Source organism: Budorcas taxicolor, chromosome 12 (assembly GCF_023091745.1).
Source record: "Budorcas taxicolor isolate Tak-1 chromosome 12, Takin1.1, whole genome shotgun sequence".
NCBI classification, from domain to species: domain Eukaryota; kingdom Metazoa; phylum Chordata; class Mammalia; order Artiodactyla; family Bovidae; genus Budorcas; species Budorcas taxicolor.
The window spans coordinates 75,558,108-75,574,041 of NC_068921.1; the positions used below are offsets into that span (position 1 = coordinate 75,558,108).

The window sequence follows — 15,934 nt, forward strand, 5'->3', positions numbered from 1 at the left end:
GAAATTACCTTCTTTATTCTTGATGATATTCTTTAGTCTAATGTCTACTTTGATACTAATGTAACCATTTCAATTTTTTAAGAGTTCTTAATGTTAGCATAATGTGCTTTTTCCCCCCATCCTTTTGTGTTTAACTATGTGTGTCTTTGTATTAGCGGTGTGTTTCTTATAGTCCAGCATAGAGTGGATCTTGCCTTTTTATCAGATCTACTATCTTTGCTTGTAAATAGGTGTTTAGACCATTTACATTTACTCTTAACTATTGATATCGTGCAATGGGTCATCTTACTGTTTGTTTTCTGTTTCTTATCCCTCTTTGTTCCTTTTTTCCGTCTACCTTTTGATTAATTGAATGTTTTTATTTCATTTTACTTTCTTTATTGGTTTATTAGCTACAGCTCTTTGACTTGTAACCTGAATGGTTGTGTTAGGGTTAATAGTATTCATCTTATCACAGCCTGTCTTCAAGTGATACTGGTTCTTTTCACATAGCTCAGTGGTAAAGAATTCAGCTGCAGTGCAGAAGACCTGGGTTCAGTCTCTGGGTTGGGAAGATCCCCTGGAGGAGGGCATGGCAAGCCACTCCAGTATTGTCGCCTGGAGAATCCCACGGACAGAGGAGCGTGGTGGGCTACAGGCCATGGGGTTGCAAAGAGCTGGACATGACTGAAGCAACTTAGCATGCCTGCATTATGCTTCCGTTCTCTTTTGACCCTTTTGCTATTGTTGGTTTTTCTTTTACATGCGTTATGAAACCTGTATTACATTGTTTTTGTTTACCAGTTATATTTTTATTGAAGTATACTTGATTACCAGTCAGTTACCGTCTATGGAGCCTTAAATAATTTAAAAATTCTTAAAACATATTAACCATGAAGTTGCCATTTTGGTGTTCCTCATTTCTTTGTGTAGATACAGATTTCTTATCTGAGACTGTCTTTTTTCCTGCTTCCTTTAACATATCTTCTTATGTGGCTCTGCTGATAATAAATTCTCTGAGCTTTCATTGGAAATGGTTTTTATTTTGCTTTCCTTTCTGACAGATGTATTTTGCTGAGTGTGAAATTCTAAGATTTCAGTATGTTGAAAAATCTTTCACCATCGCGTTTTCATCTGCATTGTTTCTGTCAGGAAAGCTAAAGTTGTGTTTACCTTTGCTCCCTTGTATGTAATATCTCTTTTCCTCTGGCTGATGTACAATTTTTTCTTTTTATCATCATTTTTGAATAATTTGATCATATAATAGCTTGTGCTTCCATACAGATTTTTTCATGTTTCTGACGCTTGGGGTTTGCTTAGGTTCTTGGATCTGTAGGTTTATAGTTTCTATCAAATTTTGAAAACTTATGATCATTATGTCTTTAGTATTTTTTCATTTCTTTCCTCCTGCCCTGCCATCTCTTCTCCTTTGGGACTCCAGTTACATGGGTGTTAGGCTGCCCACAGGTATTCTGCAGTTCTCTGACACTGTTAATTTTCTGGTCGTTTTTCTTTCTGTTTCATTTTGGATGGCTTCTATTGCTGGTTCAAGTTCACTAGTATTTCTTCTGCCATGTCTCATCTTGAGCACGTGTGTGTTTATGTCACATTATGTATCTTCATCTCAAAGTTTAGTTTGATTCCTCTTAAAATCTTCCATATCTCAACCTTGTGATCATGGAGAATACAGTCTTACTGTCTTTGTATCCTTTTTATTTTACTAATTTTAACATCTGTGTTCTTTCTAGATTGGATTGGATTGTTTTTGTTTTGTCCAATTATGTGTCATATTTTCCAGCTGCTTTGTATGCCTGGTGATTTTTTTTTTTTAATTGGATATCAGATACTGTGAATTTTACTGTGTTGAGTGCTGGGTAATTTTGCATTCCTATGAATGTAACTGAGTTTGGGGAGGGAGGTGCGTGTAAGTTATTTGGAAATAATTTAGTCCTGTCAGAACTGGCTTTTAATTCTTGTTAGGTAGGACCGGTGTAGTGTGCAATCTGGGGTGAATTATTCCCTACTCCTTAGCGATGACCCTTCAGTACTCTACCCAGTGTTCATGAATCAAGAGCGAATAGGTAGCATTCCTGGCCTTGTGTGAGCACCAAGCCTGTTACCTCTAATCCTCCTGTGTTCTGTTTCTTAAATTTTTTGACGCGTCTTGGCTCCTTTCCGCGTGAGCACACACTGATGCATCCTCTGCTGCTTCCTTGGTAACGCTCTGCCCTCTCCTGCGTGTTTCCTACTTTCCTGCAAACCCTGTCTGCCTTGATGCCTTGCATGCTCAGCCCCATCCCTTCGGCTCATGGAGTTTGCCAGGTTCTGCTGTATTTTCTCTCTGCACCATATCCTGAAGACGTGCTCAAGGCAGAGGCCGGTGTAGTCATCAGGGTCGTGATTCTAGTTTCTTGTTCCTCGGGGATGACTCAGTTTCTCACTGGTCTTCAGATCTTCAGATGTAATGATTTTTTTTTCTTTTTGTTGTTGGTGTTTCATGTAGGAAGATAAATCTAGTTCCTGTTACTCTGCTTTGATCAGAACTCTCTAAAAATTGGTAGGTTTTTAAAAAGAAAGACACATTTAATATCATCTATATATATAGCCATATATGAAATGAAAGAAAGTTAGTCGCTCAGTCATGTCCAACTCTTTGCAATCCCATGGACTATAGCCTGCCAGGCTCCTTTGTCCATGGAATTCTCCAGGCAAGAGTACTGGAGTGGGTTGCCATTTCCTTCTCCAGGGGATCTTCCCAACCCAGGGATTTAACCTGGGTCTCCTGCATTGCAGGCAGATTCTTGACCATTTGAGCCACCAATTAAGATCAATACGAAAAATTGCATTCAAGCAAACTATTACAAACAAAAATTCAAAGTAAAGTCATTTCTTACAGGAGCCAGCCTGCAGGAAGATTAATTTGTTGCAGTGAGTTCTAGACACCGGATAATTTTTTGTGTCAGATTTTATCTGGTTCCTATATATCTTATAGTTGATGGTGAAATATTTCTGTTGTATGCAGCTTTGACATTAAGAAAAAGAAAGATGAACGTTTGAGTCTTTTTACAGGAGCAGCATATTATGTTGCAGAAAAAGCACAGGTGTGGAGTCAGATGGATTTGAGGTCAAATCCCAGCTGTCTGACCTTGGACAACTTAAATAAGCTCTCTGAACTTGGCTTCCTTCGTGTGTAAAACCACCATTTTGTTGTGAATATTAAATGAAAGTGTATAAAGTACCTATCCAGTGCCTGGCACACAGAAATCATGAAATCACCTCTTGCCTGTCCTTCTGCCTAATCTCATGTTAAGTGACTCTTTTTTGCGGGGTTGGGGGGGGGGGGCTGCACTGCACAATAGGGGGATCTTAGGGATCTTAGTTCCCTGACCAGGGATTGAATTTATGCCCCCTGCAGTGGAAGTGCAGAGTCTTAACCAATGGATTGCCAGGGAAGTTCCTAAGTGACTCTCTTTTCATAAGACCCCTTCTAAAAGTACCTCAAATATTTCAGTTGCCTACAAAACCCACCTGAAATGCCTCTTACCAAACAATAGGGGAAAAAGATGTTTAGGAAAAGAACAAAAAGGCTTTGGGGACAGCGATTCATCTTGCTTTGCCTTTGAAACCTAGGCATTAAAGCATTTCTTCTCTAAGTGTATTTCAGGGCAGAAAACACATGCCAAAAGGGGAAAGTAACATTAATAGGAGATCAAAGGAAAACAGGGAGGCTGGCTGAGATACAGGCAAGCAGAGCAAAATGGGGCTGAAAAGCTGTGTTGAAACTAAATTGTGGAACATAGGTATTGTGGGCTCTATTATGTCACCCCCGCCCCGCCAGCAAATGTGTATGTTGCAGCTCTGACACCCAGCACCTCAGAATGTGACTGTTCTTGAAGACAGGGCCTTTGGAGAGGTGATTGAGTTAAAATAAGGATGTTAGAGCGGGCCCTAGTCCAGTCTGAATGTGAAGTCGCTCAGTCGTGTCCGTCTCTTCGCGACCTCATGGGCTGTAGCCTACCAGGCTCCTCTGTCCATGGGATTTTCCAGGCAAGAGTACTGGAGTGGATTGCCATTTCCTTCTCCGAGTCCAGTCTGAACCGTATCAATTTTAAGAAGAGGAAGCTAGGAGATCCCTGGGAGACACTGGGCCCATGTGCACAGAGGGGGGACTCGCTGAAGACACAGTCAGAAGGGGGTTGTGCGCAAGTCAGTGAGAGAGCCCTCAGGGGTAACCAGGCCTGGGGCACCTTCAGCCTCCAGAACTGGGAGGAAATAGATCTGTTGTTTAAGCCGCTCCATCTGTGGCCCTTCGTGATGGCAGCCTGAGCTAACTCTCAACTTCCAGGCCTTCCAGGCCCAGTGGGGCAAGTTTTCTGTTTCCATGAGGTCTTCCTGAGCAGATGTGGCATTTCTGGAAGCCCATGCATTTTAACCACATCTCTTCTTCTTAGGCTGAAGGAACAAGTGAGTTGTCTAGGAGGACCTGGTCTAGTTCAAATGCTTCCCTGTAGCCCTCTGTGTGGGCTTCCCTGATAGCTCAGCTGATAAAGAATTAGCTGGCAGTGCAGGAGACCCTGGTTCAATTCCTGGGTTGGGAAGATCCCCTGGAGAGGCGTTAGGCTATCCACTCCAGTATTCATGGGCTTCCCTGGTGGCTCAGACGGTAAAGAATCCACCTGCCATGCAGGAGACCTGGGTTCAATCCCTAGGTTGGGAAGATCTCCTAGAGGAGGGCATGGCAACCCACTCCAGTATTCTTGCCTGGAGAATCCCATGGACAGAGGAGCCTGGTGGGCTGTAGTCCATGGGGTTGCAAAGAGTCAGACACGGCTGAGCGACCCTGCACACCAGAGCCCTCTCTATATCTCAAGCTTCAGTACTGTTAACTAGTCGAGCAGCAACCCTGTATTCCTTCTTGCTGCCTCCAGCTCATCCATTTAGAGTGGTTTGCATCCTCCATGGGCAAGGTGTTTTCTCTCAGCCCTGCAAATATCGATCTCATTGGTAAACAGAGGCTCTTTTAGGCCCAGTGTTCTCACCGAGGCCCTGGAGCATCATCGCTGTAGAGCTCTACCCGACAGGCTCATTCGGGCCAGTCTGATGTTCCCAGACCTCCATGTTCTAAAACCACATGCTCAGTTGGCTCAAATGGGTGCTTGTATTTGGTGCATTCTGCAGGAATGCCAAAAACAGAAGAGAGATGTTTCAAAACAATTCATAAAATTGGCAGCTACCACGCCAGAGCATAGCTGTTGGGTCCTGAGCGGGTTTGCAGAAGTTTAGGCAGATTCTGCGACAGAGCCGGTGATGGTGAATGAGCTCAGAGACATCAGAATGGGCCCTGAGGCAGCCCCAGAGGCCACAAGAACACAGCCTGGCAGGCTTGTAAGTGGGCGCTCAGCCGTCACGGGACACACTTCTAGAATTCTCCAGTTAATTCAACTCCAGCAAACACAGCTGTGTCAGAGTTTCTCCATTTGCCTGGATCCTCCAGCCCTCAGATGTTACAGGGGTAGACAGATGGCATCAGAGGAACTGTCTCATCTTCCCGACGCAGAAGTGGAGACAGACGTGTCTACCATTAGACTTTCTGCTCCCTCCCCAATGCCCTGTGTTCTCAAGCTGTCTTTTCACACCATCTCAGATGTCTTAGGGTAGTGGTTATCCCTTCTTGCTCATATTCTCAAACCCTCCCCTTTCCAGGCACAGCAGGTCTTTCCTTTGGGAGACAAGCAGTTAACAGTACCTTCATTTATGAACCTAGAGTCTGTCATACAGAGGTGAAGTAAGTCAGAAAGAGAAAAGCAAATATCATATATTGACGCATAGACATGGAATCTAGAAAAATGGTCCTGATGGATCCGTTTGTAGAGCAGGAATAAAGACACAGACGTCGAAAATGGACTTGGGGACACAGAGAGGATGGAGAGAGGGGCGCAAATTGCGAGAGACGCGTTGGCGTGTATACACAACCATGTGTAAAACAGGCAGCTAATGGGAAGCTGCTGTATAATGCAGGGAACTCAGCTCAGCCCGGTGCTCTGTGATGACCGAGAGGGCTGGGATGGGGCAGGGGTGGGAGGGAAGTCCAAGAGCGAGGGGATATATATGCATGTGAGTGTGCGTGCGTGTGTACGCATGTAGCTGATTCATGTTGTTGTACAGCAGAAGCTAACAACACTGTAACGCAATAAAGCAGTTATCCTCCCATTTTAAAAAATTAAAAATTTAAAAGACAGTACCTTTGTTTGATTCTTCTCTCACCTCCCCATTCCCAGTCTCTGGCTTCTTCCTTCACAGCCCAGCTTCTTGGGAAAACCTTTCATCCTTACTGTCTCCTTGCTGTCCACCCGACTCTCAGACCCATCTCCAAGTCCACTGACCCACAGATCCTGTAGTTCCCGCCTTGTCTGATAGTCCAACAGTTCTTGCTCTTCCTCCTTCCGGAAACACCGTGATCCCGTGCCCCTTTCATTCCTTCTGTCCTCATCTGCTCCCGTTGGCCCTTCTCTGGTAGACGTGTCATCAGTGCCGATGCGTTTCATCCTCTGGGCTCCACGAGGCCGCCTTGTCCTCCTGGAGTCAGGCGTTGGGAGATCTCCCATCCAGGCTTCTCTGAGTTTCGGGTGTGTGTGTCCCACTGCTCCCACGCTCTCTCTTCCTCATGAAATCCAAAGGCCCCTCCTAAAATGAAAGTGTCTAGAGCAGCCCTCTTGCAGCGCTGCCCGTCTCGGCATGGACCAGCCTACATCCAGACGCCTACGGCAGACACCTCAGTGTCGTTCTGGTTATTGCCTGCTGCTCGGCCACCTCATCTAGCCCACCAGTCAGTCCCACTGGATTTTACCTTTGAACATTTTTCTCGAGTCTGCCTCCTCCCCTCCGGATCCAAAACACCCTCATTTTTTTCCTGCACGAATACAGGAGGCATCCTGCATCCGTTCTGACCCCTTGGTCTGTTCTCGCATTGCCAGACTAATCTTTTCAAAGTGTCGATCTGATTGTATCAGCCCTGTACTTATAGAAGTCTTCGCCATGTTCTCAGGATAACAGTGAAGTGCCTTCACATGGGGTCTGGCCTCTTCCTGTCCCACCAGCCTTGTTGTGCAGCCACGCTGGTCTCCCATCACGATGGTGAGCCATCTGGAAGGGTGTTTCTGCTGCAGGTCTTCGTAGCCTCGCCTCACCTCTCTCATCCCCTGCAGATCTCAGCACAATGTCACGTTCAGGCAAGCACTCCTCCTGCCTCATCTCCACCTGAGTCAGACCTCTCTGTCCTGACGCTCAGAATCAACTGGGACTCCTCCTGGTTTCTTTAGTCTTCAGTTCAGTTGCTCAGTTGTGTCCGACTCTTTGCGGCCCCATAGACTGCAGCACGCCAGGCCTCCCTGTCCATCACCAGCTCCTGGAGTTTACTGAAACTCGTGTCCATTGAGTCGGTGATACCACCCAACCATCTCATCTTCTGTCGTCCCCTTCTCCTCCCGCCTTCAATCTTTCCCAGCATCAGGGTCTTTTCAAATGAGTCAGTTCTTCACATCAGCTGGCCAAAGTATTGGAGTTTCAGCTTCAGCATCAGTCCTTCCAATGAATATTCAGGACTGATTTCCTTAAGGACGGACTGGTTGGATCTCCTTGCTGTCCAAGGGACTCTCAAGAGTCTTCTCCAACACCACAGTTCAAAAGCATCAATTCTTCGGCGGTCACACATCCATACATGACTACTGGAAAAACCATAGCCTTGACTATATGGACCTCTGTCGGCAGAGTGCTTTTGTCCTAGGTATTTCTTTACTTTTCTTGGGAAGGTTTTGGTTCCTGTCTTTCTCACTAGACCCTACTCTCCATGAAGCAGGGACCGTGACTGGTCTCTTACCATTGCATTCCCAGAACCCAGCAGAAGGACACAGTGGTGTGTTGTTGAATGAATAAATGAGTTTGAAGAACAGGGTTCGAATCCCAACAACCCTGGGCAGCCGTGCTCCAAATCTCAGTTTCTTCATCTATCAGTGAGGATTTTTTGCCATCTTTTAAGATTCTTGAGAGGAAAATAATACATCTCACAGGACCCTTGTTTTGAATGGTTATTCTCTCTCATTTAAGGTTGGGTCTTATGAGTGTGACAGTGGAGATGATCCTAAGGCAATTTAACGCCTTTATTTTTTTTCTCACGTAACGGAGAAATGAGAATTTCATTAGGAAAACATATTTATTTGAAAAGGTGATGGGGAAGATTAACCTGAATAAGTAAACACTTAAAATTTTTACCTTTTTCATTATGAGAATTCCGATGATCATTGAAGATAATATGGGTAATATAGAAAGGCAGAAGAAAAGAGGAAATAACCCACTTTCTCACCTCTGAAAGTTTCCCACACTCTCAAATATTCATCGAAAGTCAAGTTACTGGATGAAAGAGTATCTTTGTGAATACTTTTTAGGCTTTGGATAATCATTCCCTAATTGGTCTCCAGAAACATGGTACCGATTCATGCATCTACCAGTAAAGTAAGGCAGTGTTCATTTCCTGGCACCCTTGCCAACTTCAGGTTTATAAAATACACACATGCACTGCATACAGGCACATCTAGTTGCATATTTAGTGGGTGGAAATGATATTGAAATGATATTGCACTTATAGTGCAAATTACTTCTAAACTTAGACATTTTCATGTGAGCGATTGGCATTTTTTTGTCATCAGTTACCCTGTTATTCTTTGCATGGTTTTCTCTAGGAGTGTTTCTCTTTTTTGTATTTGCTTATAAAACCCCCTCTTCCATTAAGCCCATTAACCTTGTTTTTATCATATATGCAAATATGAGCTTCAGTAGAACCCTTTCACAAGATCACAAGTTCAAGAGTCAACTTACACTGTATTATGGAGGGCAATTGGTTTCCCTCTCTCTCTTTAAAATTTTGCTATTGAGATTGCATGCTCAGGAGACTGTGTGTGAAAAGAGTCTGGACTTTGAAGTTGGACAGACCTATTTCAGTCCTAGCCCTGACACACTCTCTAGCTGAGGGCCTGGGATATTTATTGAACCCCTGCAAGTCTCAGATTTCTCTCCTGAGTAACAGGAATCCTCTGGCCTTGCTTTGAGAGGTAGATAGCTTATGGATGGTGTCTGGTGCAGAGGTGTGTTCTATAAATGCTCCCTTTCTATACCCCTCAAAGCTGTGCTGTTCTGTAGATGCGTCTACATACATAAATTTTGTTTCACTAAAGAGCGTGTGTATTTTACTCCATTTATAGCCAGACATGCAATGATGCATTAATGTTTACTGAATAAAACTGTGAACTGTGATAAAAGTACCAGTGAGAATAAAAACTTCTTAGTGAGCCATGTGAACTATTTGCGTCTAGGAGAGATTTTGATTTTCAAGCTCAGGGATACTCTTAGCAAATCTGGGTCTGTTCTATAAATGTGGGAGACAATATAAGTTACAGCATTCTAGAGAGAAGGAAAAAAAAAAGCACAGGCAGCCTCAAACCCTCAAAATTATTTTGATTTTGAACAGCTCCTAGTGAAGTCTCAAAATACTTCTGAGTCTCATCATTGAGAATTTGTGTCTCAGTGTCTTCTTTCTTCCTTTGTAGGTGTGGCTGGATCTCTTAAAACCTATTGTCAAGCAGATTAGAAGTAAGTATGCGCCCCTCCTGTTTAACAGTGATGTCAGATGTAAGCCCTGTCTAGACGTCCACGGCCCTGCAGACGAGTAGCCCTGGAGCCACCTCTTCTGTTTTTGCCTTACAATTGTGCTTTGTCATCTGCTAATTTACGTGCTATTCAAATGCATCTTCTGCGATTTTAATATATAACAATTTGGTAATCAGAACCTTGCCTGGAAAAGTCAAATGTCATTTTGATTAATGATTGAAGCAGGCTGTTAAGGCCCAGAGCAGTTGAGCTGGTCTCTGTCTGTGCTTGTGTTCCTTATTGTCACTTTTGCAGAGGGAGGTGGAAGTATTTATTCATAATATTGCCATTAGGATTTCTGTGCTGCCTTTTCAAAGCCTGTGAAATTAGAGTGCAAGTGGTATTGGGGGGGCGGGAACAGGTGCCCCAAAATGTGTCTGTCTGAATGGTAAGCAAAACAGAGGAGGTCTGGCCTGCATTTAAACAGAGTTGTCAAAGAAAGGGTTAAGGAGGTCTGGGAGATAAGTTAGAAAAAGACACACTTGGATTTCCCCTTCCTCTTATTGTGCAGCAGCACCAAACTGCTCTCCCCTCCCTCTGATTGGAGGGGTCAGGTTCAGAGACAGCTCTGTTCTCCAGTTCATCCCACATGGTGCCTCACTGCAGCCAGACACCAGGCAAGAGTCTGAGAATGGTACCCAGGCCGCATGCCTTTAGTTGAGCATGAAACACGCAGTACCTCGTGGGGTCGGTTTTATGTCTGATTAAGAAACCCCACCAGGCCACTTACAGCAATTTATGTGAGTGTAATAAACAGGCGCACTGTGTTAAATGGGCCCTTATGCAATTGAAATTGGTGTTGATCTTCTGTCGTTGAAATTAAGCAATTATTAATGCAGAAAACAAAACAGCCATTGTTCAGCGTTTCTTGGGCAGCTGGCCAGGGACTAAGTGTGCAGGACACATGGCTGAGAAAAGCCCCCAGGCCTGAAGGCTGGAGGGAGCGTATCATCTCGAATGATGACATTTGTTCCTGATGGGAACCCAAGATGGGACCTGCAAATGGTGGAAATGGATGTCAGAGCCGGGACCGCGGCTGTGGCTTGGGTCAGCACCTGAGCAGAGGTTCAGTTTTCCAGCTCTGTGAGTTGTGACTCGCCTCGTGTGACAAGGCTGTCGTTCTCCGTTTAGTACCAGCATCTGCCTAGCCTCGGGTTGTCTAAGGATCCAAGTAGCCTTGTTTAAATCCCCATTTGTGAAAATTGCTGTGCGGAATTAGCTAGACATTCCTGTCTCTCCCATTTTGTTCTTGTTCTTCCGTGAGCTGGAATTGTAATAAATTTCAATTTCTGTTAATTTGGGGAGTGGTTAGCGGAAAGAAGCCTGGCTGCTCTTGGCTTCAGTGCTGAAGGGCCTTGTTTTCCTTCCATTTTGTACAAATCACTTAACATCACCTTAGGATACATCGTTTTAGTTTTCTGTATATTTGAATGTGTTATCATAGAAACGATAGCACAACATCTATTTTTTGTGATAGTGAAAAGTGGATCAGAAAGACGTTTTCTGCTTTTATACCACTGCTGTTAAGATTTGGATTTCATCATAATACCTTATATTTTATAGAACATAAACTTATTGCTGTTATTCTAAATGTCAAAACCTGTAGGATTGCTTTTGCATTGTGGCTTATACAGCAAAATAAACTCTGACTCAGGTGACAAATGGTTATTTTATCATCGATTTGATATTCTAATTCTGTGAAGTTCCCTATCTCATTCCCAGTCTCACCCTGCCCACCCGCTTCCAGACCTGCTTCTTAATTTTGTTGGGCATTATTAATAAAACGGTATACCAGACACTTAACAAAGGCTTTGACCAACAGCAGTGAGTACATTAGTTGCTGTGGCTTGGAGACAGAAATAATAAATTACATAACTGATATACCTTTTCATTATGTTTTCCTTAAGCTGTCTAAAGCCTATATTTGGGCTAATGTGCATGCAGGCTAAGTTGCTTCAGTCGTGTCCCACTCTTTGTGACCCCACGGACTGTAGCTTGTCAGGCTCCTCTGTCCGTGGGATTCCACAGGCAAGAATACTGGAGTGGGTTACCATGCCCTCCTCGAGGGGATCTTCGTGACCCAGGGATCAAACCTATGTCTCCTGCACTGGCAGGTGGATTCTTTACCACTAGCGCCATTTGGAAACATGTCTGCTTGAAAATCTGGATATAGTTTAAGTCTCCAGAGGAAAAGGTCTGATGCCTCAGTGTAATACCCTTGTCACAGTATTTTTATAAAACAGGTATCTGGACTTCCTTGGCAGCCCAGTGGTTGAAAATCCACACTTCCAATGCAGTGGACCTGGGTTCAGTCCTGGTCAGGGAACCGAGATGCCCCATGCCATGAGGTTTTTTGGTTTTGTTTTGTTTTGTTTTGTTTTTTTAATTTAAATTATTTAATTTAAAATAATTTAAAAAATTTTTTTTAATTAAAAAAGAGCTGTTTGTCTCCCCACAATGTGAAAATATGAATGATAACCAAACTTAACCAACTAATTAAGTGACTTGCATGTCGGCAGAACTCCTGTTAGCAGCTTGGAACGAGACTCACTATTAGGTGTATAATATCGCCTCTTGTGTCTTTTTCTTTAATGGCATTTACAAGATAAATCCATAAACGCTTTGCTGCTTTTTTCCCCCTTTTTAGGGCCGAAGCATGTTGTCGTCAAGTTTGTGGTGAAATTCTTTCCACCTGACCACACTCAACTCCAAGAAGAACTCACAAGGTTAGTGGTTTGGAAACGGGGTGCTTGTTGCTGTGGGTGCCACAGAGAGAGAGAGTGAATGTTACAAGTCGACTGGTGAAACACTATGATGATGTTGCCTTGACCCGCTAGCGTGTGCTCTCTGCCAGACAGTTTAACCTTCCTCTCTCCCAGTTGTGTTTACAAGCATGGGAAGAAAGAAAGTACCACGGTTTCCCTGCAGGCTGATCTCTTAAAAGCTGTGCTATGAAGTATCTGGGCCTGTAATCTGTTACTGTCATATTTCTCCCTCTTCTGTCTGTCACATCACAAGGCAGTTTTGGGAAATGAATCTCTTCTGTGGAGCCAAGATGTAAACTCAGAGTTTCTGTCTGTTGCTGCGGCTGCCGAATGGCTGTGAACTGTCCGTTTCTTCGAAAGCGTAGCCTAGCCCTGCCCTTGCTGTGTGGCCAGCTAGTTACTTAATCCCCCTGCACTTCTGTTCATTGCCATGTCAATGTGCCTGCAACACTTGCTTTGCCAGGGTTGTTTTAAGGATAAGCGCTAATATACACAGAGCACCTGGAACCCAGTATCAGACAAGTGTGTTAGTTACTCAGTTGTGTCCAGTTCTTTTTGACCCCATGGACTTGTTAGCCCACCAGGCTCCTCTGTCCATGGGATTCTCCAGGCAAGACTACTGGAGTGGGTAACCATGCCCTTCTCCTGGGGATCTTCCCGATCAAGGGATCAAACCTGGGTCTCCTGTGTTGTTTGCAGGTTCTTTACCATCTGTGAACTGCCAGGGGAGTCATTTTCTGAACCCAGTAGGGATGCCATCATCCTCACCCCTACTATTACGTTACCCACTTTATAATTTGAAGCAAGACACATGCTGTTCTAAAAGAGAGCAGAGCCTGGTGGCAGCACGTGAAGATAAAATGCCTCCCTTTCAAGACTAAGTACGCTAGTCTGACCAGCCAGATTGTTGCCACACTTGCCTTTCAGCTTTAGCTGCTCCCAGCGAAGGCTGTCGTATCTTTCTCATCCCTCGGTACAGAGCACAGTATCTTGGGTGGTTGACCATGATTTATCAGAAGGGCAAAGGCAGTCAATCAACAATAGTGATGACATGTACATGGTGTGAAAGCCTTGTCCCAGGAACGGGGGACGTACTGGTTGAAAAGACAGGCCTGACTCACATGGGACCAGACACAGTAATTAAACAAACACGAAAAATATCAGATAATGGTAAGCGCCTTTAGGTAATGGAGAAGATTATGTGATAGAAGGAGACTGGTGATGACTTGACTTCTGATGACCTTACAGTGTGGGATCCGGGATGCTGGGGCTGAGAAAGCAACAAGGATCATTTTCGCAGGACAGGCTTTCCAGGTAGAAGGAACAGTTAGGTAGTGCGCAAGATCACAAGAGGCACCTGATGTTCAAAGACCAAAAAGAGGGCTCTCGTGGCAGGCACACGGAGAGCGAAGTGCATTGAGGTGGGACCAAGGCCGGATGATAAGTAGTGTTGAGAGACCAGTTGCCGTGGATACCAAGGGGAGGATGGCAAGAAGAAATGGCAGCTACCTAGGCCAAGATGATGGTGGCAGGGGAGGTGGTACGAGTGGGAGTGGGGAAGACGCATGCTTGTGGAACGTGTGCTGGAGGTGGAGTCGTTCTGAGCTAGTGATGGGTGGGAAGTGGAGACGGTGAGCGAAGTGGAGGGAATGCTTAGGTTTTGGACTTAAGCGACCAGGTGGGTGATGACTAGAATGAGGACAGGTGGAGGGAAGGTAGAGGATTGGGGAGGGTGGAGAGTCGAGAGCCTGGTGCTGCCAGGTGATGTGGGAGGTCCCTGCCGAGCATCCCAGGGCTGCATCAAGAGGGGCACTGGGTACCTGAATGTGCGATTCCAGGAAGCCCCTTCCCGTGGCTTTGCATGTTATTTATTTATGGCTGGGTCTTCACTGCTGCGCACAGGTTTTCTCTCCTTGTGGCAAGCAGGGGCTACTCTTGGTTGTGGCGCCCGACTTCTCGTTGTGGCGGCTTCTCTTGTTGCAGGCTACAGGCTGAGGGGTTGCAGCTCTTGGGCTCTAAGGCACTCGGATTTCTCTCGTCGCGGCTCCCAGGCTCTAGAGCACGGGCGCAGTGGAGTTGTTCCACCGCCTCTCGTCAGGGGGACTCCTCCCGGAGCAGGGATTGAACCTGTGTTCCTCGCATTGGCAGGCGGACTCATTAACGGTTGGACCACCATGAAAGCCCATTGTGTTCTCAGTGAGTCACCACTGGTTGTTTTCCTCCATTTCCATCCCTTGAAAGCAGCAGTTACGTGACCAGGACGTGTAGAAACCGTCAGCCTTCTGGGACCCACATGGCTGGGACCCTTCATGTGAAGAAGCAGTTGGGGCTGCACCCCCCGCCCAAGTTCCAGGCTGGAGGGCCGACCCCAGTAGCATCTTCACGCCGTGTCATTATTGGGCTAGTGTGTCAGTTTCTGGGCCTGGTTTTCCTGTTGTTGGAATGTACGTTGCTCGAAGCTCAGAGCACTGAAATGAATCTAAAGGCGAGCCCAGCTGTTGGTCAGTAATGGGCCTTTTTCTCCTGCATCTCACTGGGCCTTCATCCTGCTTAGGGAGTTGGCAGCATTAAATCCCGCCCCCTCCCCCCACCTCCACTCTCCGCACCTTTCTCCCCATTCTACTTTGCAATGAGTTTTGCACCTTCTCAGTTTTTGTGAATCCTCGTCTCTAGAAACTTGAGAGTTTTCTACCCTTCTGGTCCTGGTTATAAAATTCCATACAGCTTGTGACCAGTCAGCCTTCTGTGTGTGTGTGTGTTCCTGGTATCTTGACAGCTGCTCTGACCAATCTGATAAATTCCTCAACGGCCACAAGCAGGTTTGGAGTTTTGTTATTGCCATTTTCTGGCTCCCAGAGTTAACTGACATCTTAGAAGTCTTTCCGGACGAGGGAATTCCTTTGGCTCAGGGTTGATAAACTTGATCGGAAGTTTAGAAGCTCTGCGTCACTTTCCTCTTTGCTGCAAGATATGATGGGAAGGCGACCTTCCAGATCCAAGGGGTCAACTCCCACACTCCCACAGAGTCCTGTTTAAGGAGAAATCTAATAATGTGACCATTGAGACTCCCGGCAGTTTTCCATGGCAGATGGTGAGGGAGGGAGGATCTGGGAGAAGCCCCGTAGGGACAGTACTTCAGGCGAGGGACGTGCGGATGAGAGCGAGACAGACGGAAATGGGCCTGCAGTTGAGCGGACTCGAAGTGCACTCGAGCTGGAGCTAATTCTTCGGGCCTCCAGGAATAGCTTGCAGCTCCCCGTCTGTATAGATCGAAGATTGAATTGCATCTCGCTGTTAAACAAGAGGCTGAAATCCTTTCTATTTATTGGACTACATTCTCGCTGAATCTCTCACTCTCCTGACACCAGGTCTCAAGCATCTGGAAGGAGCGAAGTACTGACTCTTCGGTGCAAATTTAAAACCACTTAGGAGGGGTCTTTGAGAAGAAAATTACCAGGCTTTCTTCTGGCCTAGCTGGGAATTATTTGGCT

The 15,934-nt window shown here is 45.4% G+C and overlaps 1 protein-coding gene across 3 annotated transcripts in view; it reads left to right on the forward strand.

The window, feature by feature from the left end:
- FARP1 (FERM, ARH/RhoGEF and pleckstrin domain protein 1) overlaps positions 1-15,934 on the forward strand; it is a 304,622-nt gene that overhangs the window by 213,391 nt on the left and 75,297 nt on the right. For all 3 annotated transcript variants that reach the window (XM_052649975.1, XM_052649976.1, XM_052649977.1), the window contains exons 4-5: positions 9,579-9,621; positions 12,326-12,404. In XM_052649975.1, the coding sequence (XP_052505935.1) occupies positions 9,579-9,621; positions 12,326-12,404 (122 nt within the window). The remainder of the gene's footprint in view (positions 1-9,578; positions 9,622-12,325; positions 12,405-15,934) is intronic.